The sequence below is a fragment of the Sapajus apella genome, unplaced genomic scaffold (assembly GCF_009761245.1).
Source record: "Sapajus apella isolate SASKATOON/1434 unplaced genomic scaffold, GSC_monkey_1.0 scaffold61, whole genome shotgun sequence".
Classification (NCBI taxonomy): domain Eukaryota; kingdom Metazoa; phylum Chordata; class Mammalia; order Primates; family Cebidae; genus Sapajus; species Sapajus apella.
The window spans coordinates 9,117,089-9,140,656 of NW_022437001.1; the positions used below are offsets into that span (position 1 = coordinate 9,117,089).

The 23,568-nt window shown below is 35.3% G+C and overlaps 1 protein-coding gene across 1 annotated transcript in view; it reads right to left on the reverse strand.

Annotated features, from left to right (window-relative positions):
- SMARCA5 (SWI/SNF related, matrix associated, actin dependent regulator of chromatin, subfamily a, member 5) overlaps positions 1–23,568 on the reverse strand; it is a 42,498-nt gene that overhangs the window by 14,703 nt on the left and 4,227 nt on the right. Inside the window, exons 2-13 of the mRNA XM_032246493.1 lie at positions 22,908–22,982; positions 18,714–18,880; positions 15,539–15,639; positions 14,131–14,231; positions 13,207–13,386; positions 11,601–11,756; positions 10,905–11,036; positions 8,769–8,837; positions 4,667–4,776; positions 2,986–3,212; positions 978–1,099; positions 753–905 (exon numbers count right to left, since the gene is read on the reverse strand). Coding sequence (XP_032102384.1) covers positions 753–905; positions 978–1,099; positions 2,986–3,212; positions 4,667–4,776; positions 8,769–8,837; positions 10,905–11,036; positions 11,601–11,756; positions 13,207–13,386; positions 14,131–14,231; positions 15,539–15,639; positions 18,714–18,880; positions 22,908–22,982 — 1,593 coding nt within the window. The remainder of the gene's footprint in view (positions 1–752; positions 906–977; positions 1,100–2,985; positions 3,213–4,666; positions 4,777–8,768; positions 8,838–10,904; positions 11,037–11,600; positions 11,757–13,206; positions 13,387–14,130; positions 14,232–15,538; positions 15,640–18,713; positions 18,881–22,907; positions 22,983–23,568) is intronic.

Below are 23,568 nucleotides of genomic sequence, written 5' to 3' on the forward strand. Positions count from 1 at the left end.
GCGCACACCTGTAACCCCATCTACCTGAAAGGTTGAGACAGGATAATCACTTGAAACTGGGAGGTGGAGCTTACAGTGAGCCAAGATTGCACCATTGCACTCCAGCCTGGGCAACAAGAGTGAAACACCATCTCAAAAAAAAAAAAAGGGAAGTAACTAATGACAAAGATTAAGTTGGGTAGTTGGGTTTATGGTCACCAATGTCGTGGGTCAGGCCAATCTGCAGTATCAATTTTCTCAATCTAAAAATAATCTTCCTCATCTGACCAGGTACTCTCACACAAGCATATCTTTTAAACATCTAAAGTGGCAAACAAGTTAGTTGCTCATCAAACCCAATTATCTCTCCTCCTGTGATACAACTATACTATCATTTACCAATCCCCTTGCAGTCAGTTATGCTATACAATTTGAGTTCTGTCCAACTGTCTGGTCAATGAGGTGAAGAGACAAGGAGGCTCTTTCAAGGTCTGACCCATAAAAAATTTCCCAGGCAATCCCCAACTCTATCCTTTCCCCTTTCTGCAGTAGGATGCAGAAGATATAGCAGAGGACTCCAGGGTCCTAAGATATGGCGGACGCCTGAGATGGAAATATCCTTATTAAGATGGATGATCACCTCAAAATACTCTCATTGAATCATTAGAGAAAAATAAAATTCTATTGGGTTAAGTCACTGATATTTGTAGAATTCGCTTGCCCTAATTAATGTATCTACTAAGCACAGAATACATTTATTTGTTATCTCTTACCATAGCCTGAAGATCTACTTGGGGATTCCAATCAGAATCATACAAAATTACTACATCAGCAGTTGCAAGATTGATCCCAAGACCACCAGCACGCGTGCTTAACATGAAAACAAACTTTGTGCTGTTTGGTTCATTGTAGGCATTGATGGAGTCCTATGGATAAAATAAAATGAGTATCAAGAAATTCATGATTCTTTTTTATCTCCCTCCCCATATTTTACTCACTTGTCTTTCATCATGGGGCGTCTGACCATCCAACCTGCAGTACTCGTAATTTCTCCACATGCAATAATCTTCCAAAATGTCCAAAACCCTTGTCATTTGACTGAAGATTAGTACTCGTGAACCTGTTGGTGAATATAATAATCCATTATCAGCGGCTTCAAAAAAGCAAAATTTAAGGGTAACCAAAACTAAGACTAACCAATTATCCCTTAATTCCAAAGTTACCTAACTTGGTTACAAGCAGGGAAAAAAATCTACATTATTATTCAAGTCGCTCATTCCCCACTTTTTTCACACCGTGGCACAAATAAAAAAGGGTAACATTTGTACAAAAAAGCATATTTGCCACTGGTCTGGGAGGCTGTGCTACCCTAAAGGGTAAAATAATCATCATCTTGTTAAACCATGTATGTTTAAAAATAAACTTCCACTACTCCACAACTTTTCCATGCATACAACTCCTCCAACCCCCAACACACACCCAATACTCCTAGTCTTAGCCTGGTTCTAAAGACCCATTCCAGATGAAAGGATCATAGTATGTGTCTTGTGTATCTACAGTGATTATCCTTCACTTATCTGACATGATTCAAATTATCTCACTGCCTTCCATTTCTTCAGGCAGCTACATAATACCCTTCAGTAGAATGTATCAAGACAAAGGATCATTTTGAAAAGTAATGATTATAAAATGATCCTGTCTTCAAAGCAGAGGCTGAACATCTGCTGTTGCCACACATTCCTGCATCTCAAATACATAAGAATTTTTTTTTTTTTTTGAGACAGAGTCTCACTCTGACACCCAGGCTGAAGTGCAGTGGCGCCATGTCAGCTCACTGCAACCTCCACCTCTCAGGTTCAAGTGGTTCTCCTGCCTCAGTCTTCCATAAAGCTAGGACTACAGGCACATGCCACTAAGCCCAGATAATTTTTTTCTATTTTTGGTAGAGATGGGGTTTCACCATGTTGGCCAGGCTGGTCTCAAACTCTCGACCCCAAATGATCCACCCACCTCAGCCTCCCAAAAAGTGCTGGGACATGAGAATTTTTCATAGTTTCCATTTTCCCTGCAGAGTTTAATAAAGTTTTCGTTATAGCTGAGTATTGCCACTAAGTTTCTGCCACTCCTCCCCACCAATTCAATTCCTTTAATTACTTTGCTTTCAAGGAAAACATTTTTTAAAAAATCTATCTCCACAAAAAGGTATAAAAAGGAAAAAGTAAACCCATTCGCTGACAACTCTTAAATATGCTTTTGACAGTAGCATAGAGGAGATTCATTTACTGGTACAACTGTCATTCTTATTAAAATACAGAAACAAAAACAACCTTGAAACTGTATACTTGATAATATAACAGTGATATGTCTTAGCTTTAAGAGATATATAATAATTTAAGAAATGCTATAGTGTCTGAGGTTTGCTTCAAATAATCTGGGAGGAGGAAAGCTATAGTAGACTAAAGATGTTTTTTATTAGTTAAAATTGTAAGCTGGCTTCTTACTAAGTTCTTTCTACATTCACGTAATTTTAAATATATTCGAACACTCACCACAGACATATAAGAAGTCAGCATACTATGAATAAAAAAGTTTTGGGTCCATGTAAATGGTACCTAATTAAATTAAAACTCCACACAAGTAACTGAAAAACAGTATCATGAACACACCACCGCTATCTAACAATGGATCTGGGAACCATGTATGGGAGGGAGGTACATTCTTCACATTTTATGACAGAAAGCTATGATTTCTAGGAAGGCATATATAAAGTGCAAACTCTTCCCAAAATCCAGGGAGTGTGGTTGCTCTAACTATTGCTTACCTTCTGAGAAACTTAAGGCCTAAAACCAGGAGGAGGGGTTAGCATTGGAATAATGAATAGGTTTTTACTGTTCTACACTTCAACTTTACAAAGTATCAGAGCAGTCATTTCAAAGTATAGTGCTCCTTCATTTTAACATGAACATTTTAAAACAGTTTTGATAATTTGATATGAGTAACAGATACCTTGTTCTTTTAATTTAGGGAGCAGTTTGTCTAAAACCACCATTTTGCCACTGTTAGTTACTAGATGCATATCTGTTGTATAAGGAGGACCAGGTTCTGCTCCATCAAAGAGATATGGATGATTACAGCATTTTCTCAACTGCATCAGGATGTTCAATAACCTCATTTTGTCCATCTTGCCTGCTGAGTTGAGTATATCTATATCCTTCATTAATATCCGAGTATACCTATTCAAAGAAGAAAAATATTTTAAGAGCTCAAATGTTCCTTGATCGATCCCTGCCACTTTACATACTCAATCACCTTCCCCACTGGAACCCTCAAATACCTATAAGAAACCATTCATCAACATCTAGGTATGGTTAGGAATTTAACATCTGTACCCTGTTTGTTTCCATTTTTCTTTATTGTCTATAGCGTTCTAATGTTCCTATTTATGTCTTGAGCCTTGAGGATATTTTTTTTTTTAAAGTACAAAAAAAGTTTCCTTGGGTAGAATTAAAACAAAGCAGTAAGTTATAATATTTTTAAGTAAACAAAACTTAAAAAAAGTTAGGTGTAGTTTTTTGTAACAGAAAGTGCCACAATTCAATTACAATATACCCCGTAGATAGTACAACATGTAGGTAAGAACCCTAAGATCTGAGAAGAGACGAAGAATAATGAGTTGTTAAGGCATGATGATGAGAATAATATGAATAAAATGAGATTAAAACATACATATAAATACATAGGGGGAGGAAGATTTGTCTGTGAGACAGGTCGGTGAAGCTACAGTCATAAGCTAAGGCCAGATTATAAAAAGCCTTGAATGTATACTGAGAATTTAGACATTATTATGCAAGAATGAGTAATTTGAGCAACAAAGTTTTAGGCGCCTTGGATCCTTTGAACAAAATAAGTTCAAAGGCAATCTCTGCTTAAACAAGGCAGACCTTTCCATCTCAATTCTGATATAAAGTTCACTCACATTTAACTAAAAAAGATTTGTCTTCCCTTAGCATTAACTCGTCTTAGTTTTGTTTTAGAGATAGCCGAGGTAAGCCTACTACCTGCTTTCCTTTTAAAAGTTTCGAAGACATTTAGGACTGACTACCTTCTACAGATAACCTCTTACTCAGATAACATGCCCAGTACTCTAGATGATATTAAGTCCTTTAACCAAACAACCCTGGCCTCCTGCAAATACCAAAATTTAAGTATCCAATTAAATATACTTGAAATATAATGAGACCAGTAAATAAAAGGGTAGCTATATTTATTTCCCTCCTTTGAACACTACACTTACATTAAGGTTAACAGTATCTTTTTCTGCAGCCACTTTACACTGACCCAAGTATTTATGAACTTCCAAGTAAACCGTGTCTCCCCTACTGTGTGCTATCACAGTTTCCTTTTAGAAAACCCAAGTAGATGGCTTCATGTGAACCCTGTTCAATTAAATCCCAATTTTAATGTTGGATTCATAAGCCTTCCATCCTGATTCTATCATCTAACAGGTTCAAAACTTTCTGTAACAAATTTAATGAGCAAGCCCTATCCTACATGACAAAAAAACCTTTCAGGTTGAGTTCAATCCAGCAAACTGGAATTCCATGAAAACACAAATTAGGAAAACAAAATACAAATGAAATTTAGGGAAGAATCAATAGTGCTATCAAACACATTTGAGAACACATACCATTCTCTTTGCATTTTGCTGAGACCCACATAGATTTTTACTTCCTTCTTTGGAGGCAAACTCTTTTCAACATCAGCCTTAATTCGGCGAAGGAGGAATGGACGCAAAACCTTAGAAAGGACAAAAAATAAATAGGTAATACCAATATGACACATAAGGTCATATTTCAGAATCTCAGAATTGTATATAAAATATAAGAAAAAGAAATTTCTGTGTCCATATCAAGTGACTTTTAGGATTTCTCCTTGCAAATACAATCATATCTCAGAGTCCATAGGAGACTAGTTCCCGTCCCCTTCCCTTTCAATACGAAAATCCACAAATGCTTGAGTCCCTTATATAAAATGTAGTGTTTGTACATAACCTACAAACATCCTCCTATATGCTTTAAATCATCTCTAGAATACTTATAACAGTTAATAGAATGTAAATGCTACATAAATAGTTGTTACACTATACTGTTTAGGGAATAATGACAAAGAAAAGGTCAGTACGTTTAACACAGATGCAACCATCCATTTTAATCTTTTTTGGGGGCAAATATTTTCAGTCCACAGTGGACTGAATCTACTGATGTGGAACCTAAGGATATGAAGGGCTAACTGTATATAATTTGTGACTATTGGGTTCCAAGATCATTACTTATTCAATACAGGTATACCTGAGAGATAGTGTAGACTCAGTTCCAAACTACCTCAATAAAGCAAGTCATGTTTCCCAGCGCATCTGACACATGTTTACACTATTAAGTGTGAAATAGCACTATGTCAAAAAAAAAAAAAAAAAAAAAAAAAAAAAAAGCATACATACCGTAATTTAAAAATACATTATTGCTTTAAAAATGCTAACAAAGTGAATACATGCTGTTGGAAAAATGGTGTTGACAGACTTCCTTCATACAGGGTTGCCACAAACCATCTATTTGTTTTGCAAAATCAATTTAAAAAAAAAAAAATGCAGTATCTGTGAAGCACTGCAAAACATAATAAAATGAGGTGTGTCTCATTTTATTATATTATTGGTATATACTTGTTATACTACCATAAAATACTAAAAACAATAATAAATTTTTAAAACGGTGTTTTTAACAATTCACTGCCTTTCAGGTCTAAAACTAGTTGCTTGCATGCAGACTGTCTAATATTGCTTAAGAATGGGCCAGGGTCTCATTAAGATCTCTTTATGGTTAGTCTTTAAATTTACTGGCCTAACTTACGGAAGGAATATGAAAGTATATAATTCAATAAATCATGACTGTACAGTGTTATAAATTTTATCCAAGTACTGTAAAAAATATTCATGTAATTATTACCTAAATTGAACACTCTAGAAATCCTTTTTGTGTCCCCTCCAGTCACTATCCCCTCCTCATTTCCTTCCCAAGAGTAAGCAATATTCTGACTTTTAGACACCACAGATTAATTCTGCCTATCATTTTTAACTTTGTATACATGGACTCATTTGATATACACCCATTTATATCTGGTTTCTTTTATTAAACAATGAGACATTTCCACGTTATATGCAGTTCACTCATTTTCATAAAACAGTAAGTTTTAAAATTACCCATACAACTAAAAATATCCTTTTTTGTACCTTTGTTCTATTTACACTGATTTCTTACAAATACTATTATCACAAAATGAATTAGACATTAGTGAGACAAATAATCAGCAACACCTCTCTAATATCGCCATGCAGAAAAGCTAGTTTAGCCCTAGTCAACAGGCAACAGCAACTGTCCCTGACTGGTGCTCTTCTAGCATCGTCCAGCTAAATTCAACTAGATAAACCCAGGTGTAACCCACAAGAAACCATCCAGTCAACCCATAAATTCTGGGGTTGTTAACAAAATATAAGATATTAAGTGTTTGTGGGGTGGGGGAAATAAGGGGTTCTAAGATGTTTTGAAGGGTGGGGTACATAAGGGGTTCTTATTAACTCTTAAGGGGGTTATTAAGATATTTTGGGGGGGTGGAGGAAATAAGGGGTTCTTTCGTAGCATTAGATAACTAATACATAAAATAAGAGTTATCTCATTCCTAAGCATATCCACACTGACTTCTGAATCTTCCTTTCATTATAGGAACACAGGTGTTATTGTAGAAACTTCAGAATAAAGATCAGGACAAAGTAGAGAGATAGCTGCAAGACCTCTTCTCCCTGACTTGAGAAGCATTTCTAAAATGCCCTGTGAACAAAATAGAGTTTCCAAATCTGATTGATTCTGCTGTGTGGGTTGTTCATTTGCTTTACCTATATGTACCTACATATTAAAGAAAAGCCAAGAGCAGAGGAATAAGGAAAAAAAATGCATGAAGGAAAATCAAGTTCTTCTGCCTTCTTTTCTACCCCCAAGATTACACGTAACACTACACAATCCTTGGTCTAAGTAAATACAAAGAGAGTGCTTAGATACTTGAATGCCATCTGAATTGAAATAAAGGTAGCTAGGAAATTATTACCTGTAATATTTAGCAAAACTCTCAGTATTTAAGAATTTTAAAGTACCTTATAATGAAATATGTGAACATTCATGAACTTAAATTTTTTTCCCTGCTTAAACATCCACTCTAACCAGGCATTGTGCCAGGTATACAAAGACAAATGAATATATATTTCCTGTCTTTATGCTTACAATCCAGTATGGAAAACACTTGTGAATCATCTAAATAACCTCTGCAAAGTCCTATAATGTTAGAATGCTCAGATTATTAAAGAAAGAATACACAGAAGAGCACCTAGGCCAGCCTCAGCCTGGGTAGGTCAGCGGAGGTGATGTCACTGAGTGTTGGACTAGGTATTACTAGTCAAGAGACGAGGAAAAAATATTCTAGATGTAGCAAAAACAGATTAGAATTAGCACAATGTTTACAGAAAACTAACAGTGGGGTCAGTAGTCTGTCAAACTAAAGCTCAATATATGAAGAAATAAAACAGATGCCAAAGAACGTTAAAAAGGTTACGTCATGGAGGGTCACAATTTTGTCCCCCAGGGGACATTTGCAATGTTTAGAGATATTTTTGGTTGTCACAACTGGAGGAATGTTACTACCGGCATCTAGTGAGTAGAAGTGTCAGGGATGCTATTAAACATACTACAATACACAGGACAATCACGTTCTCCCCTCTTTCCTTACCCCTAAAAGACATATCCAGACCAAAATGTCAAAAGAGGCTGAGAATTCCTGAGTTAAGTCATTAAGGGCTTTATAAGACATTCTTATAAGCTCCTGCTTTAGCCTGCTGACCAGGGTATTATGATCTGGAGTCTGTTAGAAAAGTTTCTCTACCTATCAACTTTTACTTGTGAACTGTCATAGGAAGCTATATGTCGACACAAAGCCATACAGCAAAGCAAAAACCTACCATCTCTGCTCATAATGCAATATTAGCAGTTGCTTATACACACAGTCACTAGATTTAAGAAAAAAGATATATCTTTAGCCTTTTCAAAAGTGAACCTGTTAGATTCTTCTATGGAATATAAATGGAACTAAGTTTTAAAAACTTGTCTATAAGGCTGGGCGTGGTGGCTCACACCTGTAATCCCAACACTTTGGGAGGCCAAGGCAGGCAGGTTGGTAACTTGAATTCAGAAATTCGAGACTAGCCTGGGCAACATGGTGAAACACTGTCTCTGTAATAAACACAAAAATTAGCTGGGCATGGTGGCAGGTTCCTGTAGTCCCAGCTACTCTAGATGCTGAGGTAGGAGAGACTGCTTGAGCCTGGAAGGCAGAGGTTGCAGTGAGCCAAGATCATGCCACTGCACTCCAGTCTCCAGTGAGACTCTGTCTCAAAAACAATAACAAAAACCTGTCTACATTATCATGCAATTCTTTTCCCCACTATAATTTTTTTAACTACAAGAGATTACTTTTTCCCTTAAGTCAGGATTCCATTCTAGGTTCTAACACTGAAACAACCACACATCACCCCCTACATTGAATGTAAGATGTAACAATTAAGTGGCAGAATTCAAACAGATCTGATTCTTAAGCCATTATGCTTTTTGCTAACAGGAAAATAATTTACTAATTTAAACCTCTAACCTTTTCCCCATCAGAAATATGCTTTAACACTACTCCAAAATACTTACCATATGAAGCCTCTCAACTAGCTTTTGATCCCCAAGGCAGTTGTTTGTATCAAACCAGGAATCAAAATCCTAGATTAACAAACAAAAAATATACTCAGGTCAGAGATAATATTAACAAATACCCTATAATAACAGATATAAAAGTGATTTCTAGAATTAGTATATTTGAATTGTAATCCCCCCAAAAAAAATCACTTAGTCCAACCCCATTTTTTATGTGTCATTATTACCAAGTAATTTCAAAACAAAGTTTAGAAACCATACTACCTTCTAAACATTCTTCTCGAAAACATCAAAATAACAAGTTTCACGGTGAAAGTTGGAAAGCAAATTCTATAGAATCAGAAAACATTCTTGAAAAATATCTTTCAAGTTTCATAAAAGCTTTAAAAGTAAACCATTTTATAGTTTGTTCTCTAAGACCGTTCAGACTACTCAAATACAAAGTTACAGAACAATGTCAATTTTAATCAAACTTACAAAATGAAACTGAAATTACTGGCATTTCATTGATAGTTGGTTAGGATTTCAACAAGGACAGTTTCCCTAACCTCATCTCTTGAACACATGGAGTTCTTTTGTTGGTTGGTTTTTTTTTTTCTTTTCTTTTGAGACGGAGTTTCGCTCTTGTTGCCCACATTGAAATGCAATAGCACAATCTCAGCTAACTGCAACCTCTGCTTCCCTGGTTCAAGCCATTCTTCTGCCTCAGCCTCCCAAGCAGGTGGGATCACAGGAGCCTGCCACCAAGCCCAGTTAACTTTTTGTATCTTTAGTAGAGACGGGGTTTCACCATGTTGGCCAGGCTGGTCTTTAAATCCTGACCTCCAGTGATCCACCCGCCTCGGCCTCCTAAAGTGTTGGGATTAAAGGAGTGAGCCACCACGTCCAGCCTGAACACATGTATCATACGTGTGCTTCGTTTTTGAGTAAACATAATCTTAGAATTCACTGCTATAACTAAAGCAAATGAAAGTGTCAATGTAGTGAGAAAAAGGAATTACCTCAAAAACATCAAAATATGTAAAATCAAAACTAAAACTGCTTTTGGAGTTAAAGTATCTTTTTACAACACAAAATGTTTCTTCTTTTAAAATAATCTTCACAGAACAAACCAAAATTAATACCTTTTTATAACTTAATTGTACAAAAACATACTAACATGGAGCTCTTCAAATCCCCCTAATACACACAATACACCAGCTAGGCAAACAAAGCTTCAAAAATAAACGCCGGTACAGCCCAAAAAAAAAAAAAAAGCTCTGCAATTATGAATAGCACAAACTCTTGACAGTTATCACATTACTATTAACAGTTCAAACAGCTAATTAACCATTGCTATCATTTCTATAACTATAAATAATCCATGAAGATTAGGTTCTACTTGTTTGTTAGACTATAAGAAATGCCAGACAGACTTCACTATATTTGACAGTCACCCTTGAGACTTAGAACATAAGCAATGTGAGGTATACAAATCATTTCAGGAATACATTTAGCAGCACCTTAAAAACACAACCAGTCAACCTAGAGCCACTGAAACAAAGTCAGGCCAACATGACTTACCAAATAGGAGTGATAATTTATGGCATTTCAGGGAGAGAAAACAATGATTTAAAGTAGATTGAAGCCTGGTGTGGTGGCTCACACCTGTAAACCCAGCACTTTGGGAGGCCAAGGCAAGCAGATCACTTGAGGCCAGGAGTTTGAGATCAGCCTGGACAACATGGCAAAACCTATCTCTACAAAAAATACAAAAACTAGCCGGGCATGGTGGCACATACCTGTAATCTCAGCTACTCAGAAGGCTGAAGCACAAAAATCGCTTGAACCCCTGAGGTAGAGGGTGCAATGAGCCAAGATCACACCACTGCACTTCAGCCTGGGCAACAGAGACTCTGTCTCAAAAAAATATATAATAACAATAATAAAGCAAGATTGACACCAAAGGCACAAAAGTAAATTCCCATTATACACAGACAACCTAGTAGATAACACCAGGCTAACTATGTAAATAAATGCATGAAAAATTAATGATAATCTCAAGCTGTGCTATAAAAGCAAGCCACTTTTATTACAAAAATACATAGCATTAAACAAAATATTATTAGCCAGAAAGCACCAGGAAATACTTACATCTGCAGAATTAAACACATCTGGCAACAAAAAGTTAAGAAGTGACCACAGCTCATGCAAGTTGTTCTGAAGAGGTGTTCCGGTTAATAATAGTCTATTTGTAGTCTTGAATTCCCTCACTATTTCTGACAACTGAAAGAAAAGAACCAAATACACCATTATAATAGTCCGCATATTGCACTAGTTACAATAGCAAAGACTTGGAACCAACCGAAATGCCCATCAGTGACAGACTGGATAAAGAAAATGTGGCATGTATACACCATGAAATACTATGCAGCCGTAAAAGGGAATGAGTTCATGTCCTTTGCAGGGACATGGATGAAGCTGGAAGCCATCATTCTCAGCAAACTAACACAGGAACAGAAAACCAAACACTGCATGTTCTCACTCGTAAGTGGGAGCTGAACAACAAGAACACATGGACACAGGGAGCAGAACATCACACACCAGCGCCTGCTGGGGGGGTGGGGAAAAAGGGGAGGGAGACCATTAGGACAAATACCTAATGCATGCTGGGTTTAAAACTTAGATGATGGGTTGACAGGTGCAGCAAACCACCATGGCACATGCATGCCTATGTAACAAACCTGCACATTTTACACATGTATCCCAGAACTTAAACTAAAAAAAAAAAATTCTGCATTTTAATCAAATTCTTACACGAAGGCTTTTCACATCTAAGTGTCAAATTACCTTAGATTTTTCATTTTTGATCCTGTGAGCTTCATCTATTACTAAGTATCTCCAATTAAATTTTTTGAACACAGACTTCTCTTTAATAAGCATTTCGTAAGATGTTACACATACATCCCATTCTCCCGGTAATAAAACATCTCTGACAAAAGCAGCCTGTGTAACAAGAGAAAAAAATTACATCATGCAGAAATAAACTACACATGAAATTTACTAATGACAAGTAATCTAGTACGTAAAAGGAGGTGGGAATATTAAAAAGGAGTGGAGTAGCTACCTTATGCAAACATTTAGAACCAGCTTTCCTAACACTAAAGTAACTTTATTAATCATTTAAGTGTCAGAGCCATTGAGTTTTCAAAAACTGACAAAGTTAACCAGTGCAAAATTCAATAGACTTAAAACAGAAAGACTTTAAGTGTCTTTCCACAATTCCACCAGATCTGGAAATTCTTGAGAGACAGGTTTAGACAAAAAAAAGAGGGGCGTTTTAACATAAAGAAAGGAAGAGGGCAGAAAGATAGTTAGCATTAGTAGCCATTTTCATTCCTTTCAGGTTTACAAATGTATTAACACACTGCTAATAGTATTACTTTACAGGTAAGAAAATTGAAGCAAAGAATGGCTAAGTAATTACCACTTTTTGGGCCCTAAAACAAAACAACTTGATAACTTAAAATACCCAACATAACTAGAAGGAAAGAGAAAAAAATCTAGGCTTATCACTCACAGCTAAATGAAGGGTAAAACAAAACAAGTACACAACCGTTCAGTAGAGTCTGAATAAATTTCCAAATCTGAGCTTTATATTCTAATGTTATTATTTCCATCTCTTCTTCCCACAAGGATGATGTCAACTGATCAAAATTTTAACTTATTTCGTTAGATATCACAACAAATCATCAAATTACTGTAATTGACTCAATCTGCCTTTAAAAACTATAATCCTATTACTATTACCACTACACACATTAATCTAAAAATGTAGCTCCTTAAATGTCCAACCACCTCACATTTCACAGCATCTTTTAAAAACAAGAAAACACTTTTCAGAATGAGAACACAACCAATGATTTTAAACAGCCACTCCCAAAAGGGAGAAAAACAAACTATATTCTTACAGCTTTCTGCAGTTTCTAACATTTTCCCAGTATAATTTTTGTGGGTTTTTTTTGAGACAGAGTCTTACTCTGTCGCCCAGGCTGGAGCATAATGGTGCAATCTCGGCTCACTGCAACCTCCACCTCCCGGGTTCAAGTGATTCTCCTGCCTCAGCCTCCTGAGTAGTTGGGACTACAGGCGCATGCCACCATGCCCAACTACTTTTTTTCTATTTTTAGTAGAGACATGGTTTAACTATGGCAGCCAGGATGGTCTTAATCTCCTGACATTGTGATCCATCTGCCTCGGCTTCCCAAAGTGCTGGGATTACAGGCATAAGCCTGTCACTCAGTATGATTTTTATCCACCAAGACAATGCTACATTTGTAAATACTAGTATTTGCAAAAATCCCATCTCTTTTATCCTTCCCCCACTATACCCATACCCAAGCCTGAAGTCAAATTATTTTAACATCAAAAATGTAACGAAATACTAGAAACTTACTCGTTGTTCTTTATCTCCTATCAAACAAACAGATCTAAGTGTTGGTACCCATCTCTTGAATTCACTCATCCAGTTGTGTAATGTAGACTTAGGAACCAAAACCATATGAGGACCAGGAATGTTTCTATAATGTTTCATGTATCCAAGAAGAGAAATTGTTTGAAGAGTCTTTCCTAGGCCCTGAAAGATTTCAAAATAACCACAAAGCAATGAATAACCACAAAAACATTATTTCACAATTATACCTCCATATGTAAAAGAAATGCTACATATTTTCAATAGTTAATAAATGGCAAAACTTAATATATGTGAAAGTTTGTAAGTGTTATGTCATCTAATCTTCACAAGTCTCTAAGGGAAGTATTATCACCCACATAAGGCCCAAACAGTTTAAGTGACTTTCTCAAAGCCATCTAGCAGAGCTAGCATTGAAACGCAATTCTTTTGACTTTGTACTTTCTCCAGCCAATTAAATGTTTTAGCAGCAGAACAATAAAGAAACTTTTAAAAATATTCATTACATAACTAGTAGTTAATAAGACATAAAACGTCTTTTAAGAATTGTACAAGCTGCCACCCTGAAAAAAATACTTATCAGCTATGAACAATTAATGATCTCACTTGTGTTTTACAGAAGTGGAAGGAAATAAATCATTGTACTACAAAACTCATCCAATAATATGTTTCTCAAAATGTATTGCTTTTAAATTTATTGTATTTTCATAGACGGAGATTTCTCACAATTCAAGTACAAATCACACTCATGCAACTAAGGCAAGCTGCTTATACCAGTTTCAGAGCGGATCAGTTTGCTAACAGTTCCAGACTATAAGAAACAAAACTGTGTTACATACTTTTATCAATTTAATGTATCAGATATTTTAAATACAAAACATACCCTTCAAAAAACTACCAAACACATACCATTTCATCTGCAAGGATACCATTGATGCCATTCTCATACAAGGAAATGAGCCAATTCAATCCTCGGACCTGATAATCTCTCAGTTTACCCCATTTTACATCTAAGAACAGAAGGAAAGCACAATACGCATTTTAAGAGAAGAAACACAAGGCAATCTCTTTCATGTATGTCTACACATATCTACTGAGTTCATTTTCATTACTAAAGGATTCTTGAACAATAGGAACTCTGCATTTACAAAATGCTAGAGGTAGCTGCCATGGTCTGAAATGAAAAGGGTGGGCATGGAAGATAACCAAGTGCAGGGAGCATGACTGCGGGCATCAGAGTACCCACTCCAGCAACTCAGTTCTTAAGTTACACATATACTGCTCTGAGAGACTCTTTGGCCTCTTCTCTTTTTAATGACAACCCAAGTGTTCCTAACCAAGTATTTACAGCTTTCATAAAGACCAGATACAGATTCTTTGGGTGTTTTATTTTTTTTTTTCCATTAAAACAAAGGAAATAGAATATTCCTAAATTACTTTTCCAATATATCTTATACATTCTAGTGTACTCTCTTCTTTCAAAGTATACTACTTACTTTGCTTCCCAAAATAATTATCAAATATATACAATAGTCATCTGATTTTTTTTTTTTTTTTTTGAGACAGAGTTTCACTCTTGTTACCCAGGCTGGAGTGCAATGGCGCAATCTCGGTTCATGGCAGCCTCCGCCTCCTGGGTTCAGGCAATTCTCCTGCCTCAACCTCCTCAGTAGCTGGGATTACAGGCACGCGCCACCATGCCCAGCTAATGTTTTGTATTTTTAGTAGAGACGGGGTTTCACCATGTTGACCAGGATGGTCTCGATCTCTTGACCTTGTGATCCACCCGCCTCAGCCTCCCAAAATGCTGGGATTACAAGCTTAAGCCACTGCACCTGGCAGCATCTGATTTTTTTTCATATGTACACAGTGTACCCCCATCTCCTTTTGAAAAACACCTGAGATTAAAAAAAGCTAACCAATAAACAAATACATGTCAGAATATATTAAAACTAACATAAAAACATTAGGTGATAAGTAAGCAAATGTCTCCATGAAGTACCTTTTTAAAAATAAATTAGTTTTCTTATCTGGAACAAATATAAAGCAAAACTATCTCTAGTTTTACATATACCTCAGGGCAATAACAAACACAATGACATTTTATATAACTTTGAAATACAGCACTACTATCAGATAATATGCTGATAATATGCTATCATCTCCATCAAAAGCTGAAGTTTATTTCACAACCAATAAATATCTAAGATTACTACACATTTGCTTTACAAATAGTAGCCAACACAAATCCAAAACATTAACCAAAGGATGTCTCGGAGGGCAATTTTTTTTAAAAAATCAAGTGTGTTTAACATACATGATGGAGAGTCTTCAAATCGCGTGCAAACGTTGGTTGCTTTGGAGCTCTCTGTTAATAGTTCTTCATCCTCCTCTTGCTCTGTTCTACGGTGTCGGTAACTGTTAAGTTGAAAATAAAATCACCTGATTTAAGTTTTGGCTTTAATTATCAGCTACTATTTCAACATAATAGTCAAGCAGCTGACCAAGATTCCACAAAATTAAAATTTTTAACAAGCATCAACCAGTGAACATCAGCAAATACGAAAAAACTGGCCAGGCGCGATGGCTCTTGCCTGTAATCCCGGCCAAGGCGGGAAGATCATGAGGTCAGGAGTTCAAGACCAGCCTGATCAACATGAAGAAACCCCATCTTACTAAAAATACAAAAATTAGCCAGGCGTGGTGGCGCGTGCCTGTAATCCCAGTTACTCGGGAGGCTGAGGCAGGAGATTCACTTCAACCCGGGAGGCAGAGTTTGCAGTGAACCAAGATCGTACCATTGCACTCCAGCCTGGGGGACAGAGCAATACTCCATCTCAAAGAAAAAAGAAAATATGAGTAAATTTAAATCTGAAATGTTTTAAATAATTATTTAAAATATACATTAAATTGTTATTAAAATACAGTAGTACTGTAGACTAACCAGAACCCAATAAACAGAAATATGATAGTCAAATTTCAAGAACCATGTAGTCAGAAAATCTCATTATTTGTTCTTTAAAGTGTACCTTGTTAAAAATCTTTTTGCCAAGGGAAAAAAGTTCCCGAAACCACATTTTTAAAACTACAACTTTGAGCAAAACCTGCAGCATAAAAACTCAGAAATTAAAGCAGTGACCAGGGATTCATCAAAAAGCTTTATAAATACACATCTAAATTCTACATCCTAAGAGAATCAGATATACCCCCTTAAAAACTGATTTTCTCAAGTTTAAGACTGCCAATGAATGTCTAAAGGGCTCGGTTCAGTAACACTATTAATACTTACTCCCCAGTTCTGACACTTCCAGCTTTACACTTTCATACATCCAGCAAATATTTTCATCTTATTTAGAAAAAAGCAAGTTATTCCCCTATTGAGACCCCTGAATCTAATTTATAACTTCATTCTACCAAAACTACATGCTTGGTAAAAGGGTAACTGGCCTTCCAAAATAGAAGAAGCATTCCTCAGAAATTCAAGGGCCTTGTTACATATGCTTCTAATCAGAACATCCCAGTCTTATTCCTTCTACTTCTCTGCATTCTGAGCCTATGAAATTGAGTACAAAGATCTACTTCCATCCCCAATTCATTCTCCATAAACTGGGAGATAATTTTAACATTATTTTTATAAAATCTCCTTTACGATTATTTTCAAAATGCTTATTACAGTTGTAAAACTCAAAATAAAAGCTGAGGTGTGTTTTTTTGTTAAAAATTGAATATAATTGTGAATGACTGGAAAAAAAAATAAATAAAAAGGATTTTTGGCCAGGCATGGTGGCTCATACCTCTAATCCCAGCACTTTAGGAGGCTGAGGTGGGTGGATCACTTGAGGTTAGAAGTTCGAGACTAGACTGGCCAACTTGGTGAAACTCCATTTCTACTAAAAATACAAAAATGAGCTGGGTGTGGTGGTGTTATCCTGTAAACCCAGCTACTCAGGGGGCTGAGGTACAATAATCGCTTGAACCCCAGAGGCAGAGGTTGCAGTGACATGATATCACACCACTGCACTCCAGCCTGTGAGACTCTGTCTCAAAAAAAAAAAAAAAAAGATTTAAAAAAAATGTATTCCTGATACTCAAAGACAGTAGTCACCCTCATTACTTTAGGTAAATTGGCTTCCCATTTAAGATGGTTTTAAGAGTAAAGAAATTTGTTAACTAGGACTCTTCTTCCCCAATAACACTATTTAATAGATCAAGACGAACAATTTATTACGTATTTCCAACAGAATCTTTTTTCTTATAAAAAATTAGGATAAAAACAAAATAGAAAAGAATAACAGAATTGTTTCATTGTTTCATAGACAATGTGACATCATATTGTCTATCCCATAACGATATTCATTACAGTAGTCTCTAGTTTCATGCCATGACACTGATATTCAAGTATCTGCAAACTTCTGATGTCTGAAACATTTCAAACACAGCTGAAGTGCAAAGTTGCCTCTTACAAAGTTTCCTAAGTATTAAGATAGTGCTTTGGTCACAATGAATAAGAAATAAGATATACTGGATGAGTGGAATACTCCAAATAAAACATATTATGCTTACAACAATAATCCCTTCAAGATGAAGATCAAACTTCCCTCTTACAATACACTGTGTAGTGAATTTAACCTTGTTGATATTTCTTCTTCTAGATAATCTTTTATATCTTAATTGCTAATTAGTTTTCACTTGGGAATTACACAAAGCTATTTCAGGGAGCCAAGATAGCCCTAAATCTACTATTACTAATTAAACATCTTAGTTATCCAACCAGAACGCAAATTCTAGAGAATTCCCAAATTCAACATTTAAGAATTATTTTCAACAACCACCAAAGGATGGCATACAACTTGACACTTTAGTTAATATAAAAACAACTAAGTATGCCACAAAAATTTTAAACAGGCTGCTGTGACCTAAGTCATCACAATATCCCACACACTAGACTTTAAATAAAATACCGTCAATATATGCATGTAATGTAGGCGCCTACAGCACACCCAAGTCAGATCCAAATTCAAGTCTGGATCATTCTTACTATTTCAGTGTGATGTTAAGCCACTTAACCTCAGCCTTTGTTTTTCCTCTCTGAGGAATGATGTGACATCTAAATTCCATACTCAGTATGACTGTTACAATTCGTAAACACTATAATGCTATAGAAAGTAAGGCGTTATGCACATTTTTCTTTTTTTTTTTGTAGTGATGGGATCTCCCTATGTTGCCCAGGCTGTTCTCATATTCCCGGAGTCAAGCAATCCTCCCACCTCGACCTCCCAAAATGCTGGGATTACAGGCAATAGCACTGCGCCCTAACTATTATGCATATTTTATATGCTTATTCATTTATGGCTAAAGCATACCAGGCCAAGCAGGACCTAATAAATAATGACACTAAAATAATTTTTTAAATTATTTAGTTATCATAAAAGTGACTTTATGCCTCTACTGAATACTATCAAAAGTAAGTTTGGTTGAACTAAATTACTCACTCGCCAACTGATAGTAAGTTCTGCTTCTCATCTTTTTTTATTCGTGGGCGCCCTGGTTTCATCTTCAAAGGTGAAGTTGGAGTCTTCTGAGCAGCAGGTTGAATGAAATGTGCAAACAGTTCTGTCTGCTTTAATAAATACTCAAATCTATTTGCCCGGTCAGTTTGCTGAAAAAGAAAAAAAAAAATTAAGATACATTTTATCAAAGTATCCATTAAAACTCCAGAAATCAAAGTTTCGGCATGCCTCCATACAATGAACTCAGCAAAAAAAAAAAAAAAAAAAAAAAGAACTAGATACATCCAACAACATGGATGAGTTTCAAAAGCACTATGCAAAGTCAAAGAAGCCAAACACAAAAGACTACATGCTGTATGATTCCACTTAAATGAAACACTAGTGATAGAAAGCAGGTCAAAAGTGTCAAGGAGGTAGGAGCAAGAACTGACTGCAAAGGAGCAGGAGCAAATTTTTTTGGGATGATGGAACTACTCTGCATGATGATTGTGACAGTATTTAAGTAACTGCATGTATTTGCTAAAACTCACTGAATTACAAACTTAAAATTACTTTATGTCAAACTTCAACATAGTTGATTGGAACAATTTTTAAAATATTAAGAGGCACTGTGCAATACAAGTGAATTTATTCAGAAGCAGGGAAAAATGAACTGGTCATTCATTAGTTAGGTTGTGACGAGTTTTAAAAAGGTATTAGGCTTGATATTATTCCTTCCTTTCATATCTGCCAGCTGCACCTTTGAATGTTCCCTAATACCAAGAGAATGGAAGAAATTTACTTGGACAAAAAAAATTTTAAAGCTTTGAAGACAAGTTTTCATAAAAATAATGAAATTGAGAGCCTAAAAATTTAGGCAGCCTTTATACAGAAAGAATAATTGTTTGATGAAACAAAGAAGAAGACAAGAAAAGCTCAATAAACAGGAAAACCAACTACCCAACATCTCTGTCTATAAACGTTTAAAATGTCAGTTTTGGAATGAATTACAAAAAGACATTTTACCTAGCCCAGAAGTATCCAAATGCCATAATGTTGTAAAAACTATGTATTTTTAAAAGGAACACAATCATTATTTAAGATTACAACATAAAAACTGAAGCCCAATTTGCTATTAGGAAGGCACATGGTTACAGTGTTTCATTGGGTCACAAATGACCAAACGGATCTGCACAGTAACAACACTGTGAACATGCTAGAACCTAGTAGTGTCCTACAGATGACAAGCCTCCGTTGCTTATGTTTTTCAAGATTACAGAATGTTTTAAAGTACTGAACAAGATACATATGTGAGTACATATTTTACATAATTACATTTCTTAATTTATATATAATGAAAGAAAAGCCAAGAGCATGCAACTAAATGTTAGGACTGAAAAAATATTAAATTATTGTAATTTTGTTTGGACTCAAGATAAACTGCTTGAGAGAAGGTTAAAATTGAAATGTCTTGAGGGAGAGAAACTAACAGAACACAAAAGCAGAAACAAGAGTATGATTAGGAACCTGAAGGAAATCACTTATAAAATCAAATGGAGATTAAAGTGAATAGCCTTGGACTAGCTTCTTCCTCTGAGACAGGAAGAAATGATGTAGGACAGTAGAGGCTATGTTTCAAAAGAGAAAGAAAATAAAGACAGGCCTGCAATTCTTTGTGGAGGAAGACTGAAAATGACAGCATGATTGAAATGGAGCAGAAAGACTGATCAGAGCGGGCACATTTTTGAATGGCTAAATGAGATTGATAGGCAATAAATACTCAACATCCAAGAAAATAAAAACCATAAATATATTCAGGCACCAATCAGCACTATTACTTAGTTTTCTGAAGTACTACTCAGCATTCTGGGTTCAAGAATCAAGAGTGGATAGTGAACTTATCTATGGTTAGGAACTAGCAGATGACAAGGGAGCTTGCTTAGAAGAAAACTGTTCAGGTGAAGATCACAATGTCGAAAAAGAAAATGATGCTGGGAGACTGAAAAACCTGGAAGAAATGAGAAGAGTTCCAATAAAAGCCACTAAGAAAATAAAAAGCACTGTAGAGAACCACTGAAAAACCTCCATTTTATAGTCAGATTTGTGTCATAAATAGCACTTTCCAAAAATGTTAAGAAACGTGGAAGAGGCCAGATCATAAGAAAGAAGGCAAATAAAGAAGAACAAAATAACCCATGCAGTAATAGAAAAATACTGAACTAGGGTGATATGGAAAAGAGAATAAACTCATAAGTAAATTTACTATTAAAAGGTATTCAGTACTGTCATGGACATCTTAAGTACACCTGAAGGGGAACTTTCATTCATTAAGGTAACACTAAGGTATGTGAAGTAAAAATTGAGTACACCTCAAGAGGAACTTTCATTCATTGAGGTAACACTAAGGTATGTGAAGCAAAACTTGTCAATTCAGTTTTGGATATTCTCAAGCAAAAGGTAAGAATAGGATTTTAAAGTAAATGAAAATACTGATTACAGGCTTCTGGGCTAGAGGTTAAGTATTTGAAAGTATTTAGTTAAAGATAACAGGTGAAAACCAGTAAGATTCAAACTGTCTAGGAAGAGATGTTCAAAATTTAACAGGGGAGAACAAAAGAATAAAAAAGCAAAGAGGATGTCATCAAGGGAAAAAACGTCTTACAAGGCAAGTCAAGATTTCTGAAGAATGGTCAACAATGTCAAGTACAAATCAAGAAACTAAAACTAAAACTAAGCCTCAGAATTGGCAATTAGATTCACCCGTATAGTGTTAGTGTCAGAATCTAAACTGTAAAGGGTTAAAGCAGTATTAAAATATGTAGACTGCATTCAGTTCAAAGTAGCATTCACTTTAAAAAAGAGTGGCAAATATATTTTTTCCTAAGTTTGATAGCAAAAAAGATGAGAGTTTATACATATGTAACAAATCTAAAAATGTATCATTTATAATTTACATAGTGTTACATGTATTGTGCATATTATGTATGTGCATAAAATAAATATCCTAATTTTAGGATTTTGAAGCTATTTAAAACATTAAAAAATATTTACTGATTTGGAAGAGAAAGTCAGAATACAAGAAAAAAGTATGTTTTAAAAAATATGTAGTATCTGCTATATGCCAGCTATTGTTCTGCTGCAGATAGACAGATTAAGATACTGTTCCTAACTTAGAGGAGCACACTGTGTAGTGCTATTCTTATTTAATATATTGTTATTTTAACTTTTAAGACTTCAATACGATTAAATGAGTTCAATCCATATAAAGCATTCAGAAAAGGGCCTGATACAGAGTAAACATTCACTGTTAGCCATTGTTACTATTATTAAAACTGAATTTAAATTTAAAGCTCTGTGGTGGTACTGTTTAAATCAAGTCATAGTTCTGAGAGGTTTCTTAGAAGATACGGGATGTGAACTGGGACTTAAATGACTCCAGTATAATGTCATATTATTTTTGTAAAGATCCCATCTATAATATAAAAATGCTGTAAGCAAGGAGCATATATTTTTTCTTTGTAACCAGGAGAGTACAATGCTAGCCAGGTACAGAAGAAACATACACTGGATAAACTATTCTGGTCCTCACCTCACTTCCAAGGTTAAATTTTTAAAGGTATTGTTAACATAACTAGATAATGACATTATGTTAATTCATACAATACTTCCATTTGGTTTACACAGGCAAGTAAGATATGGAAGTTACAGTATTCTATGTTACTTACACGTATTTCAAATGGATATCTGTGCCCTCATTGTAAAAATTAAACAGACGTTGCTATGGTTTGACTGTGCCGCCGTCCAAATCTCCTATGTTGTAATTTAATCCTCAATGCAACAGAGTTGGGAGGTGGGGCCTAATAAAGAGGTGATTAGGAAAAACTTTCTGTCATTATCTCAGGAGGTGGTTAGTTATCACCAGAGTGGGCTTGTTATAAAAGAAAGTTCAGTCCTGTCTTGCTCTCTTCTCTTGGCCTTCTTCTATACAATGACACTGCAAGAAAGCCCTTAGCAAATGCTGGCCTTGACATTGGACTTCCCAGCCTTCGAACTATTAAGAAATAAGTTTCCTTTCTTTATAAACTACCCAGTCTGTGGTATTGTTATAACACAAAATGAACTAAGACAGATGTTTAGTACATTTAATCACCTAACAAAAAGTTTTCCTTATAGACTATCCATAAGCCTAGAACATACCATTTTTTCTTCATAAGTAGGATCTGGTTCTTGGATTTCTTTTTGCTTTCCAGGTGATGTATCATCAAATACTTCCTGGTAGGAAGAAAAAAGTTAAATGGAATTGTTCTTCAAAAATTTTTACATACAATTATAAATGAATTTCTGCCCAAAACACATTTTAAATAATATATTCTCACCCAAATTTCCTAGAAACTTAAATTATTGTCATCTAACCTAACAGAAAAACTGATAAAATGAAATTAAACACCATAGGGATAATAACCTATTTAACCCACATATATATACTGTATGGTTACCAAGATTAGAACAAGATTATCTTCACCATCCTAAAAGAAAACTACATTTAATACAGTCTGTTTCTCTTTTTTGTAATAACCATGAAACCAAATTAAATAGTTGTGCAAAAAAGTTCCCTTTTTATCATAAAACTACAATATGTGCTGTGCTACTACACAAATGTAAGCAAAGAAATCAGGATTAGTCACCCTGATTTCCATCTTCTGGAATATTACAAAAAAATTTATCTCGCAGCCTAAACTGAATAACTACGGTCTGATTACTAAACTAGTAGTAAGTATGTTATTCTTGCAAATGCATTTATCCTGACATTCATATGTCACAAACAACAAAAATCAGCAACTTATATACTGCCAAGTTC